This window comes from Betta splendens, chromosome 21, assembly GCF_900634795.4.
Source record: "Betta splendens chromosome 21, fBetSpl5.4, whole genome shotgun sequence".
Lineage (NCBI taxonomy): Eukaryota > Metazoa > Chordata > Actinopteri > Anabantiformes > Osphronemidae > Betta > Betta splendens.
Window position 1 is genome coordinate 9,792,418 of NC_040899.1, and position 18,364 is coordinate 9,810,781.

An 18,364-nucleotide genomic window follows, 5' to 3' on the forward strand; every position below is an offset into this window, starting at 1 on the left:
CAGCAGATTTCAACAAATGTACAGATCTACTGTAGGTTATTAAACTAACAATGGCGTGTTGGAAACCAATAGCTTATACTTTAATGTCCCCCACATTAAGCCTTTTAACACTGCTTAAAGCGGCCGAGCTGGAGACTAAGGTCTTTTGGTATTTTATCAAAAAGAATAGAATGAATGCCATTTGAATGGGACTGTCTGCAGGGACTCGTTCTTCTCTCTGACTCTATCCTACACATCCTCTATAAGCTCAATGAAGAAATAAAAGCACACTCTGCATTTCTGCTTGCAAAGCTAAAAAATATATCCATGAGGTGATAAAGGGTGAATGAGTTGGCGGGTTAGTAGATAGTAACAGACCCCCAGATAGAGGGATGGCGACAGCGTCTTGTTTAACAGCCACCAACAGCTCGCTCTTATGTTTCACATTGCTTCGCATGCGCTGTGTCACATATCGTCTCATCCTGACGTTGACACATTGTGAAGTGGCCTGAGAAGTGAGAGGAGCGCTCCGACAGCCAGTCGGCACGCCATATTTCACTTTGAATGTTCAATGGAGTTTGATTCACATTGTTTGTTGACAACAAAGTAGGAAGTGGCAAGCGTCTCGCTCGGGAAAGGCCTCCTTGTGAAGTAATTAGGAGAATAAGTAAGAGGGAAATATTTCAAACGGGGACAAACTGTGAGGGAAAATAAGTAACGCTGCAGCGAAACAGCAAAGTTCTCAGCGAGGAGCGTTTCCTCCTCTTCGCCGCGGGCTGAGTGCGCTTTACTGTAGATATTATTAGTCAGAAAAGCTGATTATAACAATGATCAAAACATCTCCCAAGCAATTGGATTTTTGTGGAATGCTAACAAGATTTTAAACTCTGAATAACCTCATGGTCGTCTCCTTCTACAATCCTCCCACACCTTCCGAATGGAGTCAATTATTTTAGTATTCAAATGTTTGACGCACCGATGACTCGCTTGTCCTGTGAGAAAAGAAAAGCAATAAATGACAGACTCACACTGGAACACGTGGATCGGGGATCTCAGTGCTAAAGAGCAGTTGTTCCCTGGCAAAGCGTGACCCAGAAGCGTTTGCACCCGGTCTCCAAGGAGTCGCAGCACAACGCCATCAGATGTTTTGATATTCTGATACATCCCATGGGAAAACGCTGTGACTCTGTGACTCCGGAGTGACGGTTATCTCAGGATAAGCCCGACATCCTGTCACGGCGCCGGCTTCATCTCCGCGGGTCCTTCAAGCGGTTTCTTGAAAAACAGGCGATATTTACACTGTTTATTTGACAGCAACACAGATTAAACTGTGAAATGAGAGGAGCAGCGGGGATTTCGCAGGGTACGATCAAAACAATGGAAACCGCCAGAATAAAAGAGTTTTTTTTTTTCAGTGACACTGGCTCCAGGTTGATGCATGATCCTCTACAGTATCTGGCACAGTTTTCCGTCCAGATAGAGAAATGCATCGCATCAATTTGCAGCTGTGTACTGAGCGCGTTGTCAATAAGATATAGTAAAAGCCCCAAAATAGCATGAGTGATCCACTGACTATAAAAAGAGCCTGCATTTCTGCCCCGGGGATTTTGCTCCAGTTTTCTACTGAAACATAGTTTAGTGTCAATTGTAGGAGGAAATTCTGGGTCCAGTAAAAGCACAAAATTAACTGTCAATTGTAGAGTAAAGGCAACGTGAAGCTACAGGTAGCAGGACACTGTGGGAAAATGTGGGGGCTCCACATGGGGGGGTGGGCTTCTGTAACTGAGGCTGCTTCAAGTCTCACTGGCTGCAGCTTCACGTCTTCACAGTACAAACACGGGAGCCTTGGCAGAAAGGAGAGAACGCACATTTCCCACAAGGCCGCCTTATTCCCATAGGGTGGGCAATGAAAACGCTCCTATCCACAACAATGGAGCGAGAGCTCAGCTGTGGGTGATGACTGGACTTACACGCTGCCGTAGATAAAACCCACACATGGCCGTTCTTCGCTCCGCGCTGCAATTTTCCCAGGTCCTTCGTCATTTCGACCTCCCCCGTTAATGGGCTTATTGACAACTGGGAAGCCATGCGGCACATCTAGTCAAAGTAGCAGGATGCTTAACAGTTATCTTAGATCTTTATTCCTGAAGAGGTTGGGTATCATACAATGTCTTTGATGCATTTAGAGAAAACCAGATTTCATGGCATGAATTCAGTAAACATAATGAATACGGGGCTGTGATAGACCCTGTGGCTATAGAAAGATTATATTCATTATAATATTATTGCTTTCATCACAGAGGAGGGAGATTATGGGCCCTTAAGACAAAGCTTATGATTTCCTTATAGGTCCACCTCTAAATCTAACCAGTAACACCTAAGTTGAAATCCTGCAGCGTGTGGTGTGAGCACACAGGCCTATACTGTAGATTAAGTTGATTTTGTTTTACAGTAGCATGAAACAAAGTGATTGCACAGTACTGAACTACTGCCCCAAGCAGTTAAGTTATGACACAATGCCCATAAATGCTTCCTAATATCACAGGGGATTATATGACGGTTGCTTTGTGCTTATCACGTACAAATGTCGACTCTTTCAACTTAAGTGTTACTTTAATAAGCAAGTGAAAATTGCGTAGCATTGTGCCCAGTTCAGACTGGTCGTACCGTGCCCACGATGCATTTTAAGCTGGAAAATGCATCCGCTAGCAACAAGGTCGTCTTTGATAACTAATAAAGTCATAAAGTCACACATGGTAAAATAGTCTATATATGAAATACCAAAAATACAGCTGTGAACAAACATGAAAATGGAAAAAAAGGTAATATAATTAAGGCTAAACATCTTTGTCTATTACCTTTGTATAGCTAAGTCAAATAGAGGAGCATGCAGTCAACGTAACATTGCCACAGTTTTACATTAAACAACAAAAGCAATCAACTCAAAACAAACGTATGTGCCTTTCGCCGCCACGAACTCCGACCATGTAATGTGGCCTCCCCACGTCATAAACCGTATGGCTTTGTGCAATTTTTCCAATGTCTGTAAATTCACCAATGAAACTGTTTTTTTTGTTTGTTTGTTTTTTTGCAAAATAATATATCGATAAATGTCATGCCAGAAGGAGAGAGTCTGCTCTACATGCGCTGTTTCTTACATGCCAGATTGTGCTAATTGTACATCATCCTAAAAAAAAGTTAGAGGTCTTTCATCGTCGCATGTACACTCACATCCACGGACAAATGTGCTCAATTCCGTCACCCTACTTCATATAAGGTACCTGTGCACACATGTTACATTTCCTTTAATATAAGAATATCCATGTCCATTAATAAATTAGTAGTAGTACAAGGACCTCGGGTGAGGAAATAAAGTCGGGTGGCGTAAGTTAAAATGCGTGGCCTGCTTTATGTAAAGCGGTCTGAATTCATCTTTCTGAGTTTGGGGGGCAGGTGTCCGTCCATGCGGCCCCCTCCTCCGCCGGCCAGCCGCTGCAGCTTGGGAGGCAAGTCCGCCACCGACTTGCTGATGGGCTCCGTGCTGATCTTGGAGGCCTTTCCCGTCTGCTTGTCGTCGGACACGCCGGGGACGGAGCTGATCCGCTGAAGCTTCATGGGCAGGTCGCCGAAGCTGTACGTCATCTCCGAGGTGGTGGAGCTCATCCTCAGCAGCTTCTTGGGCAGGCCGTCCCGGCCCGTGATCTTCTGGAGCTTGGTGGGCAGCTTGGTGGTGCTGTCATTGTCCTCCAGCGTCTCCAGGCAGTCCAGCGAGCTGTTCTTCTCGCCGCTGTTGCACAGGGACGGCGCCATGAGCGGCGACGACAGCAGCAGCGCCTCCTCCTGCTCCTTCACGCTGTACGGGGGGGTCGGCACCTCGAACGTGGCATGGAACTGCGAGTAGTCCACCTTGAAGAAGCCTTCCTCCAAGGAAATGACCGGGAAGAAGCGGTGTCCCCACAGAACCTCGTCCTCGGTGTAAGACGTCCTCGCTTGGCAAGTCATCCCTGCGAAAGAACGCACAACCAACTTTGAGGCTTCACAAATGACAAATGATGTGTCAGTGTCTCGCCGCAGCCCGACACAGTACAGTCCTGATTTAATTATTTACTTGGCACTGCTCCACCAGAAGCCGTAATATGATATTCACTAGGATTATTGCCATTTTCAGATCACAAAGCAAACAATATTGCAGACAAATTGCCTCAATGAATACGTACTCCATTACAGAGGCAGCTGTCTAAATAAAAAGCTTAATTGATTTTCAGTTTCTGAACGTGATGTTTATGAGCAATTTCCAGGCTAACTTGAAGAATAATTAAGCATACGGCTGAGTTATCGGGTGAGTGTGACAACTCATTTGACGATAGAAATGCCCAGTTTGTTCTGAAACAACTGGAGGAGCCTGTGTCAGACTTCAGTCTTCTGTTTGGTTTGACTGTGGTCGAACAAAAGCAATTAGCAAAAGCGTTTAGCTTCATGCAAACCTGGATGTTTATGAGTGATTGTTTTTAATCAACACTAAGCAAACCCCATTATCTTTGCGTGGTTAACAACAGTGCTGGAAACAAACGTCCATTTATTACTGACAGTCCGCATAGAAAATCTATAATTAGGTTTACACCTCAGACAAAGCATCTAATTGTGGCGGTGTTCGGTGGGGGCACTCGTGTTAGGGCTCGTTGGAGTTCATTAGGAAATCAGCAAATGCAGTAAGTTATTATCACATATTTTAATTACCACCTTAATATTGTTCGAGCAGCGGCAGTTGGCTGCGAAGCAACACAACAAGCCCGTTCATAGCGAGACACCGCTGATTGTGAGGGCGCCGTCGCAGGAACTGGAGGCATCTGCGGCGGCGCCTTATTCCCAAGGTCACGGAATAATTCACAGATAACAGCCCCGCGCGCGCGCGATCCCAGCTGTGTGAGCGGCTGAACATCAAGAGCGTTTGGGGTATTCACAGTATTACTTCTGCACTGTTGCTTCAGAGACCAGGAGCCTTTAGGCGTATGGAAGTGTGCAGCGGTGAATAAAGCGTGCAGAGCTAATGAGAACTTCAGGGCCAAAGCAATTGAGAGTTAAGTGTGAATGAAAATCTTATTGTATTGTGAGCCTGTTAAACTGCCTCCAGTCAAAACACAGTCACCATTTGATCATTAACGAGCTCACGCGGACTCATCTGACAAAGCCGCGCTCTGATATTCTCCCCGTGTAGGTTCCGTAACAGCCGTTTAATCAGCTCCGCATTGAGCAAGCGACGCGGACTGGACGCGCACACAGTTCGGTAATATTCAACCAGCTTCACCCATTATTAATGCTCTATTGTTCATGCAGATGGTGTAGGAGTTACTCTAAGACATCTGTCTCTGGAAACTCAAACCCTGGAGGCGCGAGGCCGAGTCCCTGCTCGCGTTCCCCTCTTTGTGCCACTCAGCCCACGAATAATTGAACTCTACCCTTCTCCACTCAGCTTAATTAGAATCAGTCATTAATAACATACATAAATTCATTTCCATGCGTTACTTAAAGGTGCCGGAGCCGTTGCATAATTGTAAACACTGCGTCGTGCGTATATATGTGCAGCCGTCTTCCTAAAGTCTCTGCGACGCCCACGCTCATGTGACCTGTGCGCATCAAGTGCCAGTCAGGCCACAACGCAATCTGAGATGAAAACGTTCTGATTATAACGCGCTAGACAGAGAGCTGGATGTCACGTAACACGGAGCACAAACAGCTCTAAGTAAATAATAAACCTTGTTGTTTTATTGTCTTGGGTTTGTGTCGATTACTCCTAAAAATAGAAATCCAGTCAAATCAGAATACCTAAGAGAGACTGTATTTCCACTGTATTACTAGAAAAGCCTTATGTAACTCTAAAACACACGACTGCCCAGGACTCGGTGTTTCTATGGAAACAACTGTAGGAATGTGTGCTTGCGACAGCCATAAACCTTTTTCGCTGCTGAGTTTGGGCAAAAAAACTAACAGTGACAACATAAAACAAAAGCGTCTGCCTTACACAGCTCACAGTTATAAAAAAAAAAAAAAAAAAAGCACCCAAACTGCTCAAAATGGATTTTCCATCGAGTGCAGGCTCAAATCATCTCTACAGCTCTAGAGTCCGAGCAAAATGGATTTACGCGATGGGAGCTCTCCCATCGTAACGGGCCGAATCACAGCTTGGCCTCCGGTGACCTTTCATCAGCGACGGTCGGGCCTGTTATTACAAATGTCACCTACGATAAAGCAGACGACAGCTCTCCCCCTCCACTGTCCGCTATCAGCGCACAGATAGCGCACGACGGTGTAACGTTAGCACTCACATGCGCTATCACACCAGCAACGTGCCATAAACACACAGTGGCGGCTCTGTTTCCTCAGAACGAGCGAGCGGCAGCTGAAACAGGGACCGGATCCCGTGTTACTGTGCGTTAAAGGGTGAAAGCTGAGTGACAGCCTTCCATCTCTATGAGGATAACTGGACGGGGGTTTGACCTGAGTCTCCATTGCTCAGCATCCACATCCATCCTGTCTGTGCAAATCACCTGTTTGGTCCAGTCTCATTTTCTTGGTCTTTCTTTGCTTCTTTGCTTGTTTCTCATATGTAAATGTCCTTGTGATCATTTTAAAGCCAGGGTGTGAACAGGGCAGCGTGACGGGACACCGGCGCCTTTCACTTAAGGTGAAAGTCGTCGAATCAGCGTCTCAGATGAAAGCAGCTTTTATCTGTGCTAGCAAATTAGAGACGAGCCGGATCAAACTATTGACTGTTAATCACTGTACTATTGCACTAAGTCAGCCGTGAAAACAAGTGAGCGCGCGTGATTAAAAAAAAGAGCCACTTTTGTTTCATCTCTCCACTTTCAGGAAGAACTAGCAGCTCGTTTCATCCCAAAAGCGAAGGCGAACGCACGCTATGGCTCGGTCCTGTACATTCTGTTACTACAGTACACACATACTGCGAGTAACCCCCCCCCAAAGCCAGTATCTCCAGCATGTGGCAGCACCGACGGCGGCGTCACAATAATCCTCCACTGAACCCACAAATTCAAGACAAATCTCATTAAAAGTAAGACGGAGGAAAAAACATTTTTAGTATCCATATGTGCTGTGATTTTCCTGCCCGCTCAGCAAAAAAAACCCGTTTTTAACTGAAGCCGCGAATAATCCCAATAAGGAAATGAAATTTCCCCAACTGGAGACGACTTCAGAGATGCAGCGATCGGTGCGATCGCATCGCGCGGTCTGATTCAATTATGGACTAAGAAAGGGGAGCAGGTTGTGCCAAGAATAAACCTTTGGACCGAGCAGCCCAAAAGCCATCTCAGCCCCAGACTCTAAATAAACGCACTCCTCCTCGATAACGCAGAGCTCGCTGCTTCTGGGTTCTCGCAGAGTGAAACAGCCGCGGAGCCGGCGGAGTGACAGCGGAGATAAAGCGCTGTTTGGTGGCTGGGGCCGAAAAGCAATGTAAACTCGGAGGCAGGCAGCCAGCGCTCCTTGATAGTAGCTGAGAGGAATGAAGCGATATCCGCTGATATCTGACGGAGGTCTAACCGGGCCGAAGGGGCCGCAGGGTCACGCAGCGGCCGCGTGGTGCCTGGTTCTGCCCCCCCCCCGACCCACCGGGCCCCGGGAGGACCTGAGCCCAGAGCCACGTCACGGCGCCGTCACATCCTCCGGGCTCCTTCTCAATTGAGACATTTGAATTTTTAATGAGATCTGTGCTATTATATGATTCAACGGCCCACAGGAAACCAGCGCATGGCAGTCAACGCTGAAGGAGCTGTGAAAATGAAGGTTTATTCAGATGACTTCTCTAAGATGAACTCACACAATGCGAGTCGCGGAAAAAAAGGAAGGTGGGCGTCAGAGTTCTTCGCAACCTCCTATTTAGTGACAAAAATCACAAATAACCTCCCTATCACCCTCCTCCCGCTCACTCTTTGTGTGTCTCTATCTGTCTGGCTCTCCTTACACTCAGTCACTCAAATGGTCACACACAGTAACACACAGACTCACACACACACGCACACACAGACTCACACACACACACACACACACCACTGCAGTGCTGTCAGCCGAGTCCCCTGACGCTCTATCGCGGCTGCGGAAGCAGCTCCAGTGTTATGTATGAGTAAAACACAGGCAGAAACAAGCGGGGAATTCTGGACTTCGGGAGTGCGGCTCGGTGCGGCTCGCTGGCGGTCGACCCGGAACGCTGCAGCGGCGCTGTTGGATTGGACGAGCCTCCGTTCCAGAGAATTATTGCTCTCATTGCGGAGGACAAGGAGCAGAACTGCTTCCTCACCACCAACATATTAAGACATGAGATGAAGAAGGTAATGAAAAGTGGAGAATTCGGGTGCAGAGCTGGTTCTATTCACACAACTGGGCAACGGAGCTGTGAATAATTCGGCTGTTCACAGTCGACTCTTCAGTAAAATGTGACCCAGGTTGGAACGAACTGTACAATACATCTAACGGTAAATCCCATTTGGTGCAGATACTACTATTGTGGCCACAAAGACCTGTCTGATTATCTGTTTCTATGGTGACCACCATCAAGTGGTAAAATGTAGAAGGATCCAGAAGCATCCGGTGACCTGTTTTTCACAGTTTGACTTTTCCAAGATGGAAAGACCCCCACACACACACACACACACACACACCCACCACCACCTTCAGCTGCATTCAGTTTAGTCCATTAGTAAAGGCTCCTTCCAGTTGTTTGCAGCTGAGTTTTTTTTTTTTTTTTTTTTTACAGCGCCGCCTGAGCATCGAGAACAAGGAGGGAGGAGATGGAGGGAGAGGCAGGGGAAGTGCACTGCTGTGGGGGAGGGGAGCGAGCGCCCGGATGCCGAGGCACTAGCTCGTGTGTGGAGGCTGCTGGAAGGAGAGGGGGGGGGGTGCTGCCAACCAACTCCACGCAAGGTGGGGTGTCAGGCAGGCTACAGGAACATATGGCTGCGGGCCATTAGCGCAGCCGGCGCCGCACACATTAGCGAGTGGAGGCAGAGCCCAACGCCGGCAGCCGGGCCGAGCGGCGATCGATGGGTTTCCTTTAAACCAAACAACCCTCTAAGTGTCATGTGAGAAAAATCGCACGGGGGACGCGTTCACACCGGCTGCGGATGTCAATGATTTTCTCTTCGGCGGGTATCGAGCGCCCGGATGATCAGTAAAACATTTTCTGCCCTTAAAACACACAGAGCGGCCAAACCTGCAATCTCGCATCGATCTCCGCTATTAAATCTACTTAAATCATGAAGAGGAATTACAGCAGAAAGGGGGACAAAGGAGCCCCTTTGAAGGAGACCTCATGCTTAAATCGCGCTAAAGAGCAGTAATTCACCGTTACGATTGTTTCGAGTGCCTATTGTTTGGGGGTCTTTTTTCCATGTTTAGCACTTGAGAGCAGATTAGTCCCATAAAATTGTGTCTGAGTGACAAAAATAGACAGAGACGCCCCCAGAGGAGGGTCCTGCTGGAAGCCCGCCTTAGGAACAACACGATGGTGTGGCCGCTGTGATTAGGCTCCGGGATTGATTCACCTGCACTTCGGGGACAGTTGCAGCGCCCGCGATCAATGCTGCCAATGGGCCGAGGCTGCGAGCGCAGCGCAGCCCCCCCCACCCCCACCCCCCGCGGCAATAATCTCAACCGAGTGGAGAGCATTACGTCTCCGAGTGTCCGTCCTCCCTCCAGACGGGGGTTAATAGCGAGGGCGCCGGGTGGTGTTGCTGATCACAGAAAAAAAAAAAAGAAAGAAGCCAAGAAGCCTCCTCGCAGCGACGAGACGAAAACAAAAGCGACCTAGTCAATTATTTCTAACTCTTCCTTGCGTGACGAGGAGACCGAGGCGTCTGCGCCGAGTGCATTTCTGCTCGCTTTCGCCACTGAGCAAATTCATCCCAGGTTTTTTTTTTTTTTGCCACCACACCTCGAAACTACCAATGATTTATTGTCTTCCAATGGGGACTTGACAAATCCCTAAAGACACAATTATCGCACTTCCCCTTGGGAAGTCTGCATAGTTCGCCTAAAAGGCATAATGAATCTCAGTATGTCATAGTTGGTTCACTGCGATGCCCATTATGCAGAGTTCATCCCCGCTGCAATTATGGTACAGTAGCTACGGTAAACATAGGAGCCTCGTGAGTCTCAGAGACATTCAATAGTCTTGTTTATCTAACATTAGCAATATGAATGTCATCATTTTTCAATACAACCTTCAAGCTAAATATCTGCCTGTGTGCAGAGCATATTGACTCACGATACTGGACAGTAGCTGCCAATTTAGAGTAAATATTTAAATGTGTGCATTCAATGTGTCTTTTACGGTCCAATCAAACTATACAGTAAAGCTTAAATAATAGATAATAATATTAACGTAATAGGTTTTGTGAATCCAAATCATGAAAAAATATTTGAACATAGGAGCTGCAGGTATCCAAACATGTGGCTTATCGCCTCAGCTCCTCGAGTGGAGCCCAGCGGAGACAAGCACTTCTCTCCAGAGTTTCACCCCGAGCACAGCAGATTTAATTAGACTCGCCCGCTCTCACCTGATCTGAAGCATTAACTTCCACACCGAGCCCGTTTTAACCCTTCGACCCGCGGGGCTGCGGCGATGCCGGGCAGTGACTGAATCACGGCCCGCTCCCCCCAGTGGGGGGTCTCGCGGCTCGTACCCGAGATCCGGCCCTGCCCAGACCTCCGGGGCTGTCTTGCTCGTATGATTGGAGCTATTAGGCCCCGGGTGCAACACAAAGCTCTCCATTTTCATTTCAATTACGGCCGCTGATGATACAACACAGATCGGGCCGTGACATTGGCCGGCATTTTAATGAGAGGAAAAAGATGTTTCCAATAATTTGACTGTTGTTTGCTGCCTTTACGACGAGACTGCGCCCATCAGAGCTATTACTATACTTCACTTCATCTTCTAAATGCATTACACAAAGCCTCCATTGCAGCTTTGATAATTGTATTATTGTTACACTGCATGCAGGCCAAGAAATCGGGCTCTCATCACAGGAAGAATTGATATATCAAAAATCTCTAGGTACATTTGTATGATTCTAAAATTATTTTCTTTAATTTCAAAAGCAGATATTATTTTAATAATACACCTTTAAATCATTGCACACGCAGGCAGTTCATTATGTGAAGCTAGTGTCTGTAGCCACACTCTGTACTGTAGTTAAGCATGTAAAGCCGCATGAATAAACATTACAAGTGGATCCAGTCTACAGTATATCCAACCTGCCCCTGCCACCCACACCCGTTTTAAAATCAGCAGATTGCTAGGATTTTCTATTTTTCATTCAGTGAATCACAGGAAAGCCTCGCATGGGAGTGGAAAGAGGGGGATCTGTGAAAACAGCACAGATCAATACGCAACTTTAATAAAGAGGCGCTCTTATAATTCAATTTGCCTCATAATCAACTTATGTGAAATGCGACACAGACCCGCGCGCGCGACGACAGACGTCGGGGGGAAAATCACTTTCAAACGCTGAAATTATTAGTTCAGTACGCAGAGCGTGTTTGCCCGCAGTCGAAATTTGCTTTGTCACCAGAAGAGCCTGCCTGAAACTCACTGAGCAAACAAATACGAGAGCCTAAATGAATATTTACACATCTGAGTTTATCACAGAGTCAACGCTGGGACTATAAATCCTGAGGAGCTCGGCTCCTTTGGGGGGGGAGAACACACTTATTAAGCTAATTTATTTGCAGAACTTTATCGCTTTCACCGCGAGCGTGGTGGCTGCACACATGCTGTACAGTGGGTGCATCCACCTCAACGATCGAGGAGGACTTTTATGCTGACGACACAGTTCACGCTTCTTTTCATCAACTTTGAACGCACTCTGCAAAGCCTCAAGGAGACCTCGGCTGCACGCAGCCCGAATCATCATACCGTGTTTCAGGGAGCGGCCGTTGAACCAGCCTAAAATAACCTTAGCTACAATGCACTGGGCGGTTTCACGGTTAGAGAACATCGACGGCTGTTACTGGCCGCTACAGTTTATTTTGGTTCTCAAAGATCCGCTCAGATAACGAACAGATTGCCTCCGGCTTGGTATTTAAGCCTTTGTAATGTGCAACAGCGTTACTGGTGTTAATGGCACGCTTATCCAAACTCCCCGTGTATTTTAAGACCGCGAGTAGGTCTGAATCAGCCGGTGAGTCAAAGCCGGGTCATCGTCGTCGGAACAAGGAACGTGACCCTGCAAAGCTAATACGTCATTATATCACAAGGTGCTTTCACACCTAGCAGCGCAGAGGGATCGGCTGGCGTTGGCAGCGGTCGCACGCGCTCATTTGGAGGCGCTGCACACGTGCCGTACGCGCCTCGACACCTGCTTAGGTCAAAGGTCAGGGGAGCCGTGGGAACGACGACGGGCCGAGTTCTCCCGTCATAACAGGAGTCGGGGAACAAACGGGGAGGTCGCACAGGCGTGCACCTATTAGCTGCAACAAGCACATTCACAATACACTAAAGATTTCTGTAAGTATAATGTAAATTATTATGTCTTGACTGAGGGAAATGCTAAATGTGTGTATCTATGCAACATGAGCATATGAATAAACGTGGTCTGGTTGTCCAGTAAACTCCAGCGTATCACAGCTGAGCAGATGTTGCTGTTAACAAATCGCCAAACTCTGCAGCCGAACCCTTTTCACTGCATTGTCCGCGTATCATTATTTATTGCACAAAGCAGCGCGCGCCACCTACATCGGCTGGAATTCGGTCCTGCCTTGTTATTCGCTGTAGCAGCGTTAAACCCAAACACCTGTCACGTCGGTGAAGCGCTAATAATGCAGAAGTAACTCAGCACCGAGGTGACGGGGGATGAGGCTCCGGCGCAGATCCTGCCGTGCACGTTTGCTCCGTAGCCACTGACACTGTAATAACACCGAGGCTCCTTGATGGGGAATTATGGGGTTTGCGTTGTTTGTATTGATTCTTACTGTGTCTGTCTATGCTGTGAACTCAGCTGCGACGCCAAACGGGTTTCTCTCCATACAGTCAGTTCATAGCACAGTGACGTAAAGCTTGTTTATCCCCAGTAAAAAAAAAAAAAAATAAACGACTGGTTACCACAATGCGGCAACTGGCCTAAGTCCAGACCCAGATTTGCCGCTACCAGACATCCTACATGTCTCATTTGGAAGGTGCACGGTACCGAGGTGGTGATCAAAACACCACCATGGGCTCCTGTTCAAAAGGAACAGCTCCGCAGCACAGAGGCCGTCAAAGGTCACGGCAAAGTGGAACGATGCCACTCCTACGTGTTCTGAGTTCAGCTCAGCGCAACAGATTCATGTGATCCAACAAAAGTTTACTACATATGAGTCGTGTTTGTTATTATGTGGTGGAAGGACTGAAGTCAGCTGTAATTTTTCAGCAGTGAAGAATTATTTTTTTTAATATGTCCTCCACACAGTTTTTCCACATATTACTGAACAGAAGAACATCAATCTTGGAAGCCGGACAGCTCCTTCACTAGGAAACACCAGGCCTCATAAATATTTCATCTCATTCTTTCCCTGCTGTATCACCTGTTCCAGTGAGCAACGGCTTGATGGTACAGTAATGCCTCCGTGTGCGAGTCATATTTTAGAGGAGATCCTCTTCAGAGCCAGATGATGTTGTCAACAAAAGCAATTTCATTTTGCGGCCGGTGACGCGTTCGCCTGCTTTATTACCGAAATGTGTTATGATTCCTATACCATAGGAATAAAAGACCTAAGTTTAGGTGCAACGCTGCAATCCTGACTACTCAAGGAGAGGTTGCCATGGAAACAGAGTTACATTGCCCAGAAATGAAAGCATCTGAGGATTTAGAATTTCACTGTACATCAATTTTTAACCATAGATTGTTTCTACATCAGCTTTCCCACCAACACCACAACGGGTCGTCCATGAGGGGTTTTCTGTGAACGCGAGCGACGGAACGACACTGAAAACGCAGGCGCATCGTTAGAACTGAAGCAGGAAAAGGATCACCGCTCATGACACAAGCATCAGCCGCTGAAATACTTCACATATCGGATATATCAGTAATTAAATCATGTCCCTACACTGATGGCATGGAGCAGGTTCAGGTTAATTAGCTACACGTTACAATTGTTCTCATATTCATTAAAATGATGGAAATATCACGTTCAGATCACTTTTCATACTGCGATTTCAGGTTATTAGGTGAACTATCAAATAATTAACAGAGGACATAAAAGGAGAACGGATGCTGAGGGAAATCAGCAGGTCAGACTCAGATGGGCTTGTTTAGCACTTTACAAAGAATACAAAATACTGCAAACTCCATTGTTAGTTTTCGCATTAACGTTGCTGCATGCCGTGTTTCCAAACACGCCGAGTCTCATCACAGTGACACATAACGTACGGCGAATGCGGCACGTCACAAGCGATTCCTCCGCCGCGACGGCGCTTTAATAAAACTGCTAAGCCGAAGTCCAATCTGTCCATCAGGGCCTGAGCATCTTTGCTAATTGCCGTGTGCAGTGTCAGCCTGCGAGGCTCCCTGTCACTCCTCCATATGCCGCTCGCCTCCCCAGCAGCCTTTTTACGACTGCTCCCCAACACCGGAGGCACCCCCCCCACACACACACACACACACCTCCATCAGCTGTGTCGAATAAACGCTCGCATTTAAAACGGCCACGGTGGAGAGTTTCACTCAGGGCATTACTCATCTCGTGGAAATGGAATTCCCTAATTCCAAAGGGACCTTAGAAAGCAAATCATTATTCCCTGGGAGAATAAGTAGCCTTGAGGTTAGGTGGGGACGCTGGGGCTCAAAGAGGAAAATGGAATTAGTTTCAGATGAGAAAAGGGGAAATGTGTGCAGCCTGACACTGACCTGGATACAATGTGTTTTACCTCATACCTTCAGAATAAAATCACTGATGTTTGACGTACCACTAAGAGTAGGAGTTCATGCTCAGTGATATATAATGCAATGCCTACAACACACCACCAGCTACTGGACAGGCGGCCTGCAGCCACCAGGTGCAGCAGTGTAACAGGCAACGCGGTCTCGCGTGAAGCCCGTTCGCCGTCACTCACCTGTGGTCTCCACGATTCCTTCGAGAATCACTACAATCTCAAACTGCTCCGTTTGCATGGACCTCTGGGAGAGGTCGTAGAAGGGGCTTTTGGTGTCAATCACATGGCAGATCGTGAGCGGCGAGACGAGGAAGAGCTGGTCGGCGCCGGTGCTGAAGCCCACGTCCAGCTCCAGCTGATCCAGAGGGAGGAACTCTCCTTCGGGCGTCTGGCGAGACTAAGGGAGCGCAGGAGGAGACAGAGACAGAGCCGCTCGGTGTTGGGGCAAAGGGGAACGGCGACGCCGGCGCATCCGCGGGCTGAGCCGGGGCCTTTGTGTTGTCTTTTCACATTTTAGGTGCAATCAGAGCAACCAATCATCAGCCTATCACAAAAATGACTATAATTTTCCTAAATGCTGAAAGAATAGCCGTCTCAGCTCATGATGTGAAGTGTGAATGAGTTTAAAAATACCCCCCCTGTTGAAAGAAATGAATCAAATCACCAGATTTCAATTCCTGGATGCTATTGGGTTTATTAGGTTTAACCCCACCTGAACAGAGAACACTTATTTCCAAGATGGTGGCCTTTGATAAAATGCATTGCTATTGTACTCACTTTAGACTTGATAATAGCCAACGATTAATCTCACTTGGGTTTCTGCATTTTACCAAGATGGTGTATAAAGTTATAGTCATTTCTGACGGCAGGGGGTGAACAGCTGGCAAAATCCCCCTCAGAACGACAGCACAGGCCCATTTTAAATGTAAACCGTGCCAGAATCTAGAAAATACAGTCAATAGTTAAAAGGTAAATATTGCCGTAGCCTCGCGTCAAAGTTGAGAGATACAAATGTATGCAATCATTATGTAAACCGCACCTCGTGACCATCAGAGCTAATGCTGGGGTGCAGCTCCGTCCACCTCTTACCTTTGAACTACAGTTAAGCGTGCGCCTGCGTTAGGCGGCTGCGCGCAGATTCCTAACGCAGCCACGCAGCGGGCCACCGAGCAGCGTCACTTACTTTGAGCAATTTGCAGCGGATCTGCGCGGAGACCATGTGGCTGTTGCGCAGGTTGCCCACGCGGAACATGAGCGTGAGTTTCCCATCGCGCATGGAGATCGCCGCGTGCTCGCTGAACATCAGCGTCTCGGCCCGCTTCTTGGGCTGGGACATCTTGATGAACATGCAGCCGATCAGAAAGGCATCGACGATCGATCCGAGGATCGACTGGAAAAGAAAGAGGATGATCCCCTCGGGGCACTTGTCTGTGATGTATCTGTAGCCATATCCTATAGTGGCTTCGGTCTCTATGAAGAAGAGGAAGGCTGAGGGAAAGTTGTAGACGTTGGCCACGCACGGCGTGTACTTGTCATTGTGCGCTTTGTTGAGGTCTCCTCTAATGTACGCGATGAACCACCACATAGAGGCCATGAAGAGCCAGGCGACCGTGTAGGTGAGGATGAAAATAAAGAGATTCCAGCGCCATTTCAAGTCTACTAGTGTCGTGAATAAGTCTGAGAGGTATCTGCTGGTTTCACCACCCAGGTTCCCATGCTGGACGTTACATCGCCCGTTCTTGTCCACGAACCGCTGCCTCTTCTTCTTTTTCTCGGGGGGAGGCTGGTTGAATCCAGACCCGCTGGATGAGGTGGTCACTACCTGATAATCGTCCCCAAATTTCTTTCGAAGTGCAGACATACTACGATGGCAGCAGCGAGAGGAATAGCGAAGGATTCGTTCGAGTGCAAAAAAAAAAAAAAAAATGGGTGAGGAAAAAAAAAAAAGGTCTGGGTCGTAGTTGCTGCAGTCGTTGATGCCCGCGCGCAACCGTCTCCTCTTTGGGAATAAGGCGATAAAAGTGCGCGGTGCTTCGCCCCCAGTTACTCTTGCATCCTCCTCTCTCGCCACGCGCTACTGGTGCCGTGCACGACAGCCATGGAACGTCAGGTAATCTGGGAACAGTTCACAAACCCCGAGGACAGGAGCCATATGACGGCGCGAGCGACGCACGGGATGTGAAATCCAAACGCGCCCGTCGCAGTCGGCTTCTGCGGGTTTATCGGCTGCCGCGTCGTGGATTAGTCATCGCCCGTCGGGGGAAGCGCACTCACAGAGTATAAGTTCTCACGCCAAAGTTGGGAGTCCCTCAGAGCTCCATTAAAAGCCCCGATATCTCTGCTCGACGAGTCGCAGGCTTCGGGGTGAGACGTGTCTGCGCGCGCTCGCGGCCGCGTCGGAGATCGGTAAGTTTTCCGGTCCTCCTCCGGTTTTCTTTTTTCTGGCGTGGCGTGAACACATATGAGCTGCATCCAAGCATGTGACCGCAAAGAAAGCGACGAGCTGGAGGAAGAATAATAAAAACGTTAAAAAAAAAAATCACCGTCCCGCTGTCGTCATTTTGGGGCTGGCGCGCGTCGACGCCGACTGCCAGGCTGCTTTTCGGGGACCTCTTCCCCTCTCTCAGAAAAACGTCGACTGGATTCTCGTGGTTCGACCGCGGAGATCCATCAGATGCTCTTTTGGCAGCTTCTTTCCATTTGATTCCGCTGCGCGGCTCCTGCGCACTTCCACGGCTCCAATGATGCACTCGCTGTTGCCTAGTGGTACTACAAAGACAGACAATTTGGAGGAGGAGGGAAGAGCTTTCGCCTGATTTGACAGTTATTTTTCTTTTTTTTTTACACAAGTGATCAAATATATGAAACTGCAGTCAATATTTCATGATGGCTTTTACATAATCACAAAGAACGTCACATTTCTTGCCTCCAACAGCCAATAACTGGCGCTGTTACTGCCAAAAACTGTTAATAGGCTGCGATGATCCAATCTAGCTGGTAAAAATAGTAACAAAAGCCTCAGCATGTTACCATTTTACCTCATGTTACGTGGAGCACAGATTTACGGTCACAGCTCCATTCTTCGCCTCGTTTTATCAACTCAGTATCTGCAGATCAAGGAACGGCCCCTCCATCAGCCGTGCACTTTCACAAGCGCTTGCTCTTCAGGGTCACCGGCGCCCACGGCCGCCGAGGAGGGAGGAACAAGTTGTGCGTGTGGGGGGGAAAATGCTGCTGACGGTCACGCGAACGCGTATTCGATCTCAGAGGCCGCCGTTCTGCACGGCGCCACATTCACTTATCACATTACCAGCGCCGCGGCCATGGAGGAATACACCCACACCATAGTTACCCAGGCTTCTCTCTGCACACGCGAGGTGGTCTGAACACACACACACACACACACACACACCCACACACACACACACACACACACACACACACACACACACACACACACAC

The 18,364-nt window shown here is 48.0% G+C and overlaps 1 protein-coding gene across 1 annotated transcript; it reads right to left on the reverse strand.

The window, feature by feature from the left end:
• Positions 1-2,097: 2,097 nt before the first annotated feature.
• Positions 2,098-17,924, reverse strand: kcnj3a (potassium inwardly rectifying channel subfamily J member 3a). Its single transcript, XM_029136859.3, has 3 exons — positions 16,086-17,924; positions 15,083-15,299; positions 2,098-3,983 (listed from the first exon to the last, which is right to left on the reverse strand). The coding sequence occupies exons 1-3, from the start codon at positions 16,761-16,763 to the stop codon at positions 3,388-3,390; spliced, it is 1,491 nt and encodes a 496-aa protein (XP_028992692.1). The 5' UTR covers positions 16,764-17,924; the 3' UTR covers positions 2,098-3,387.
• Positions 17,925-18,364: the final 440 nt, after the last annotated feature.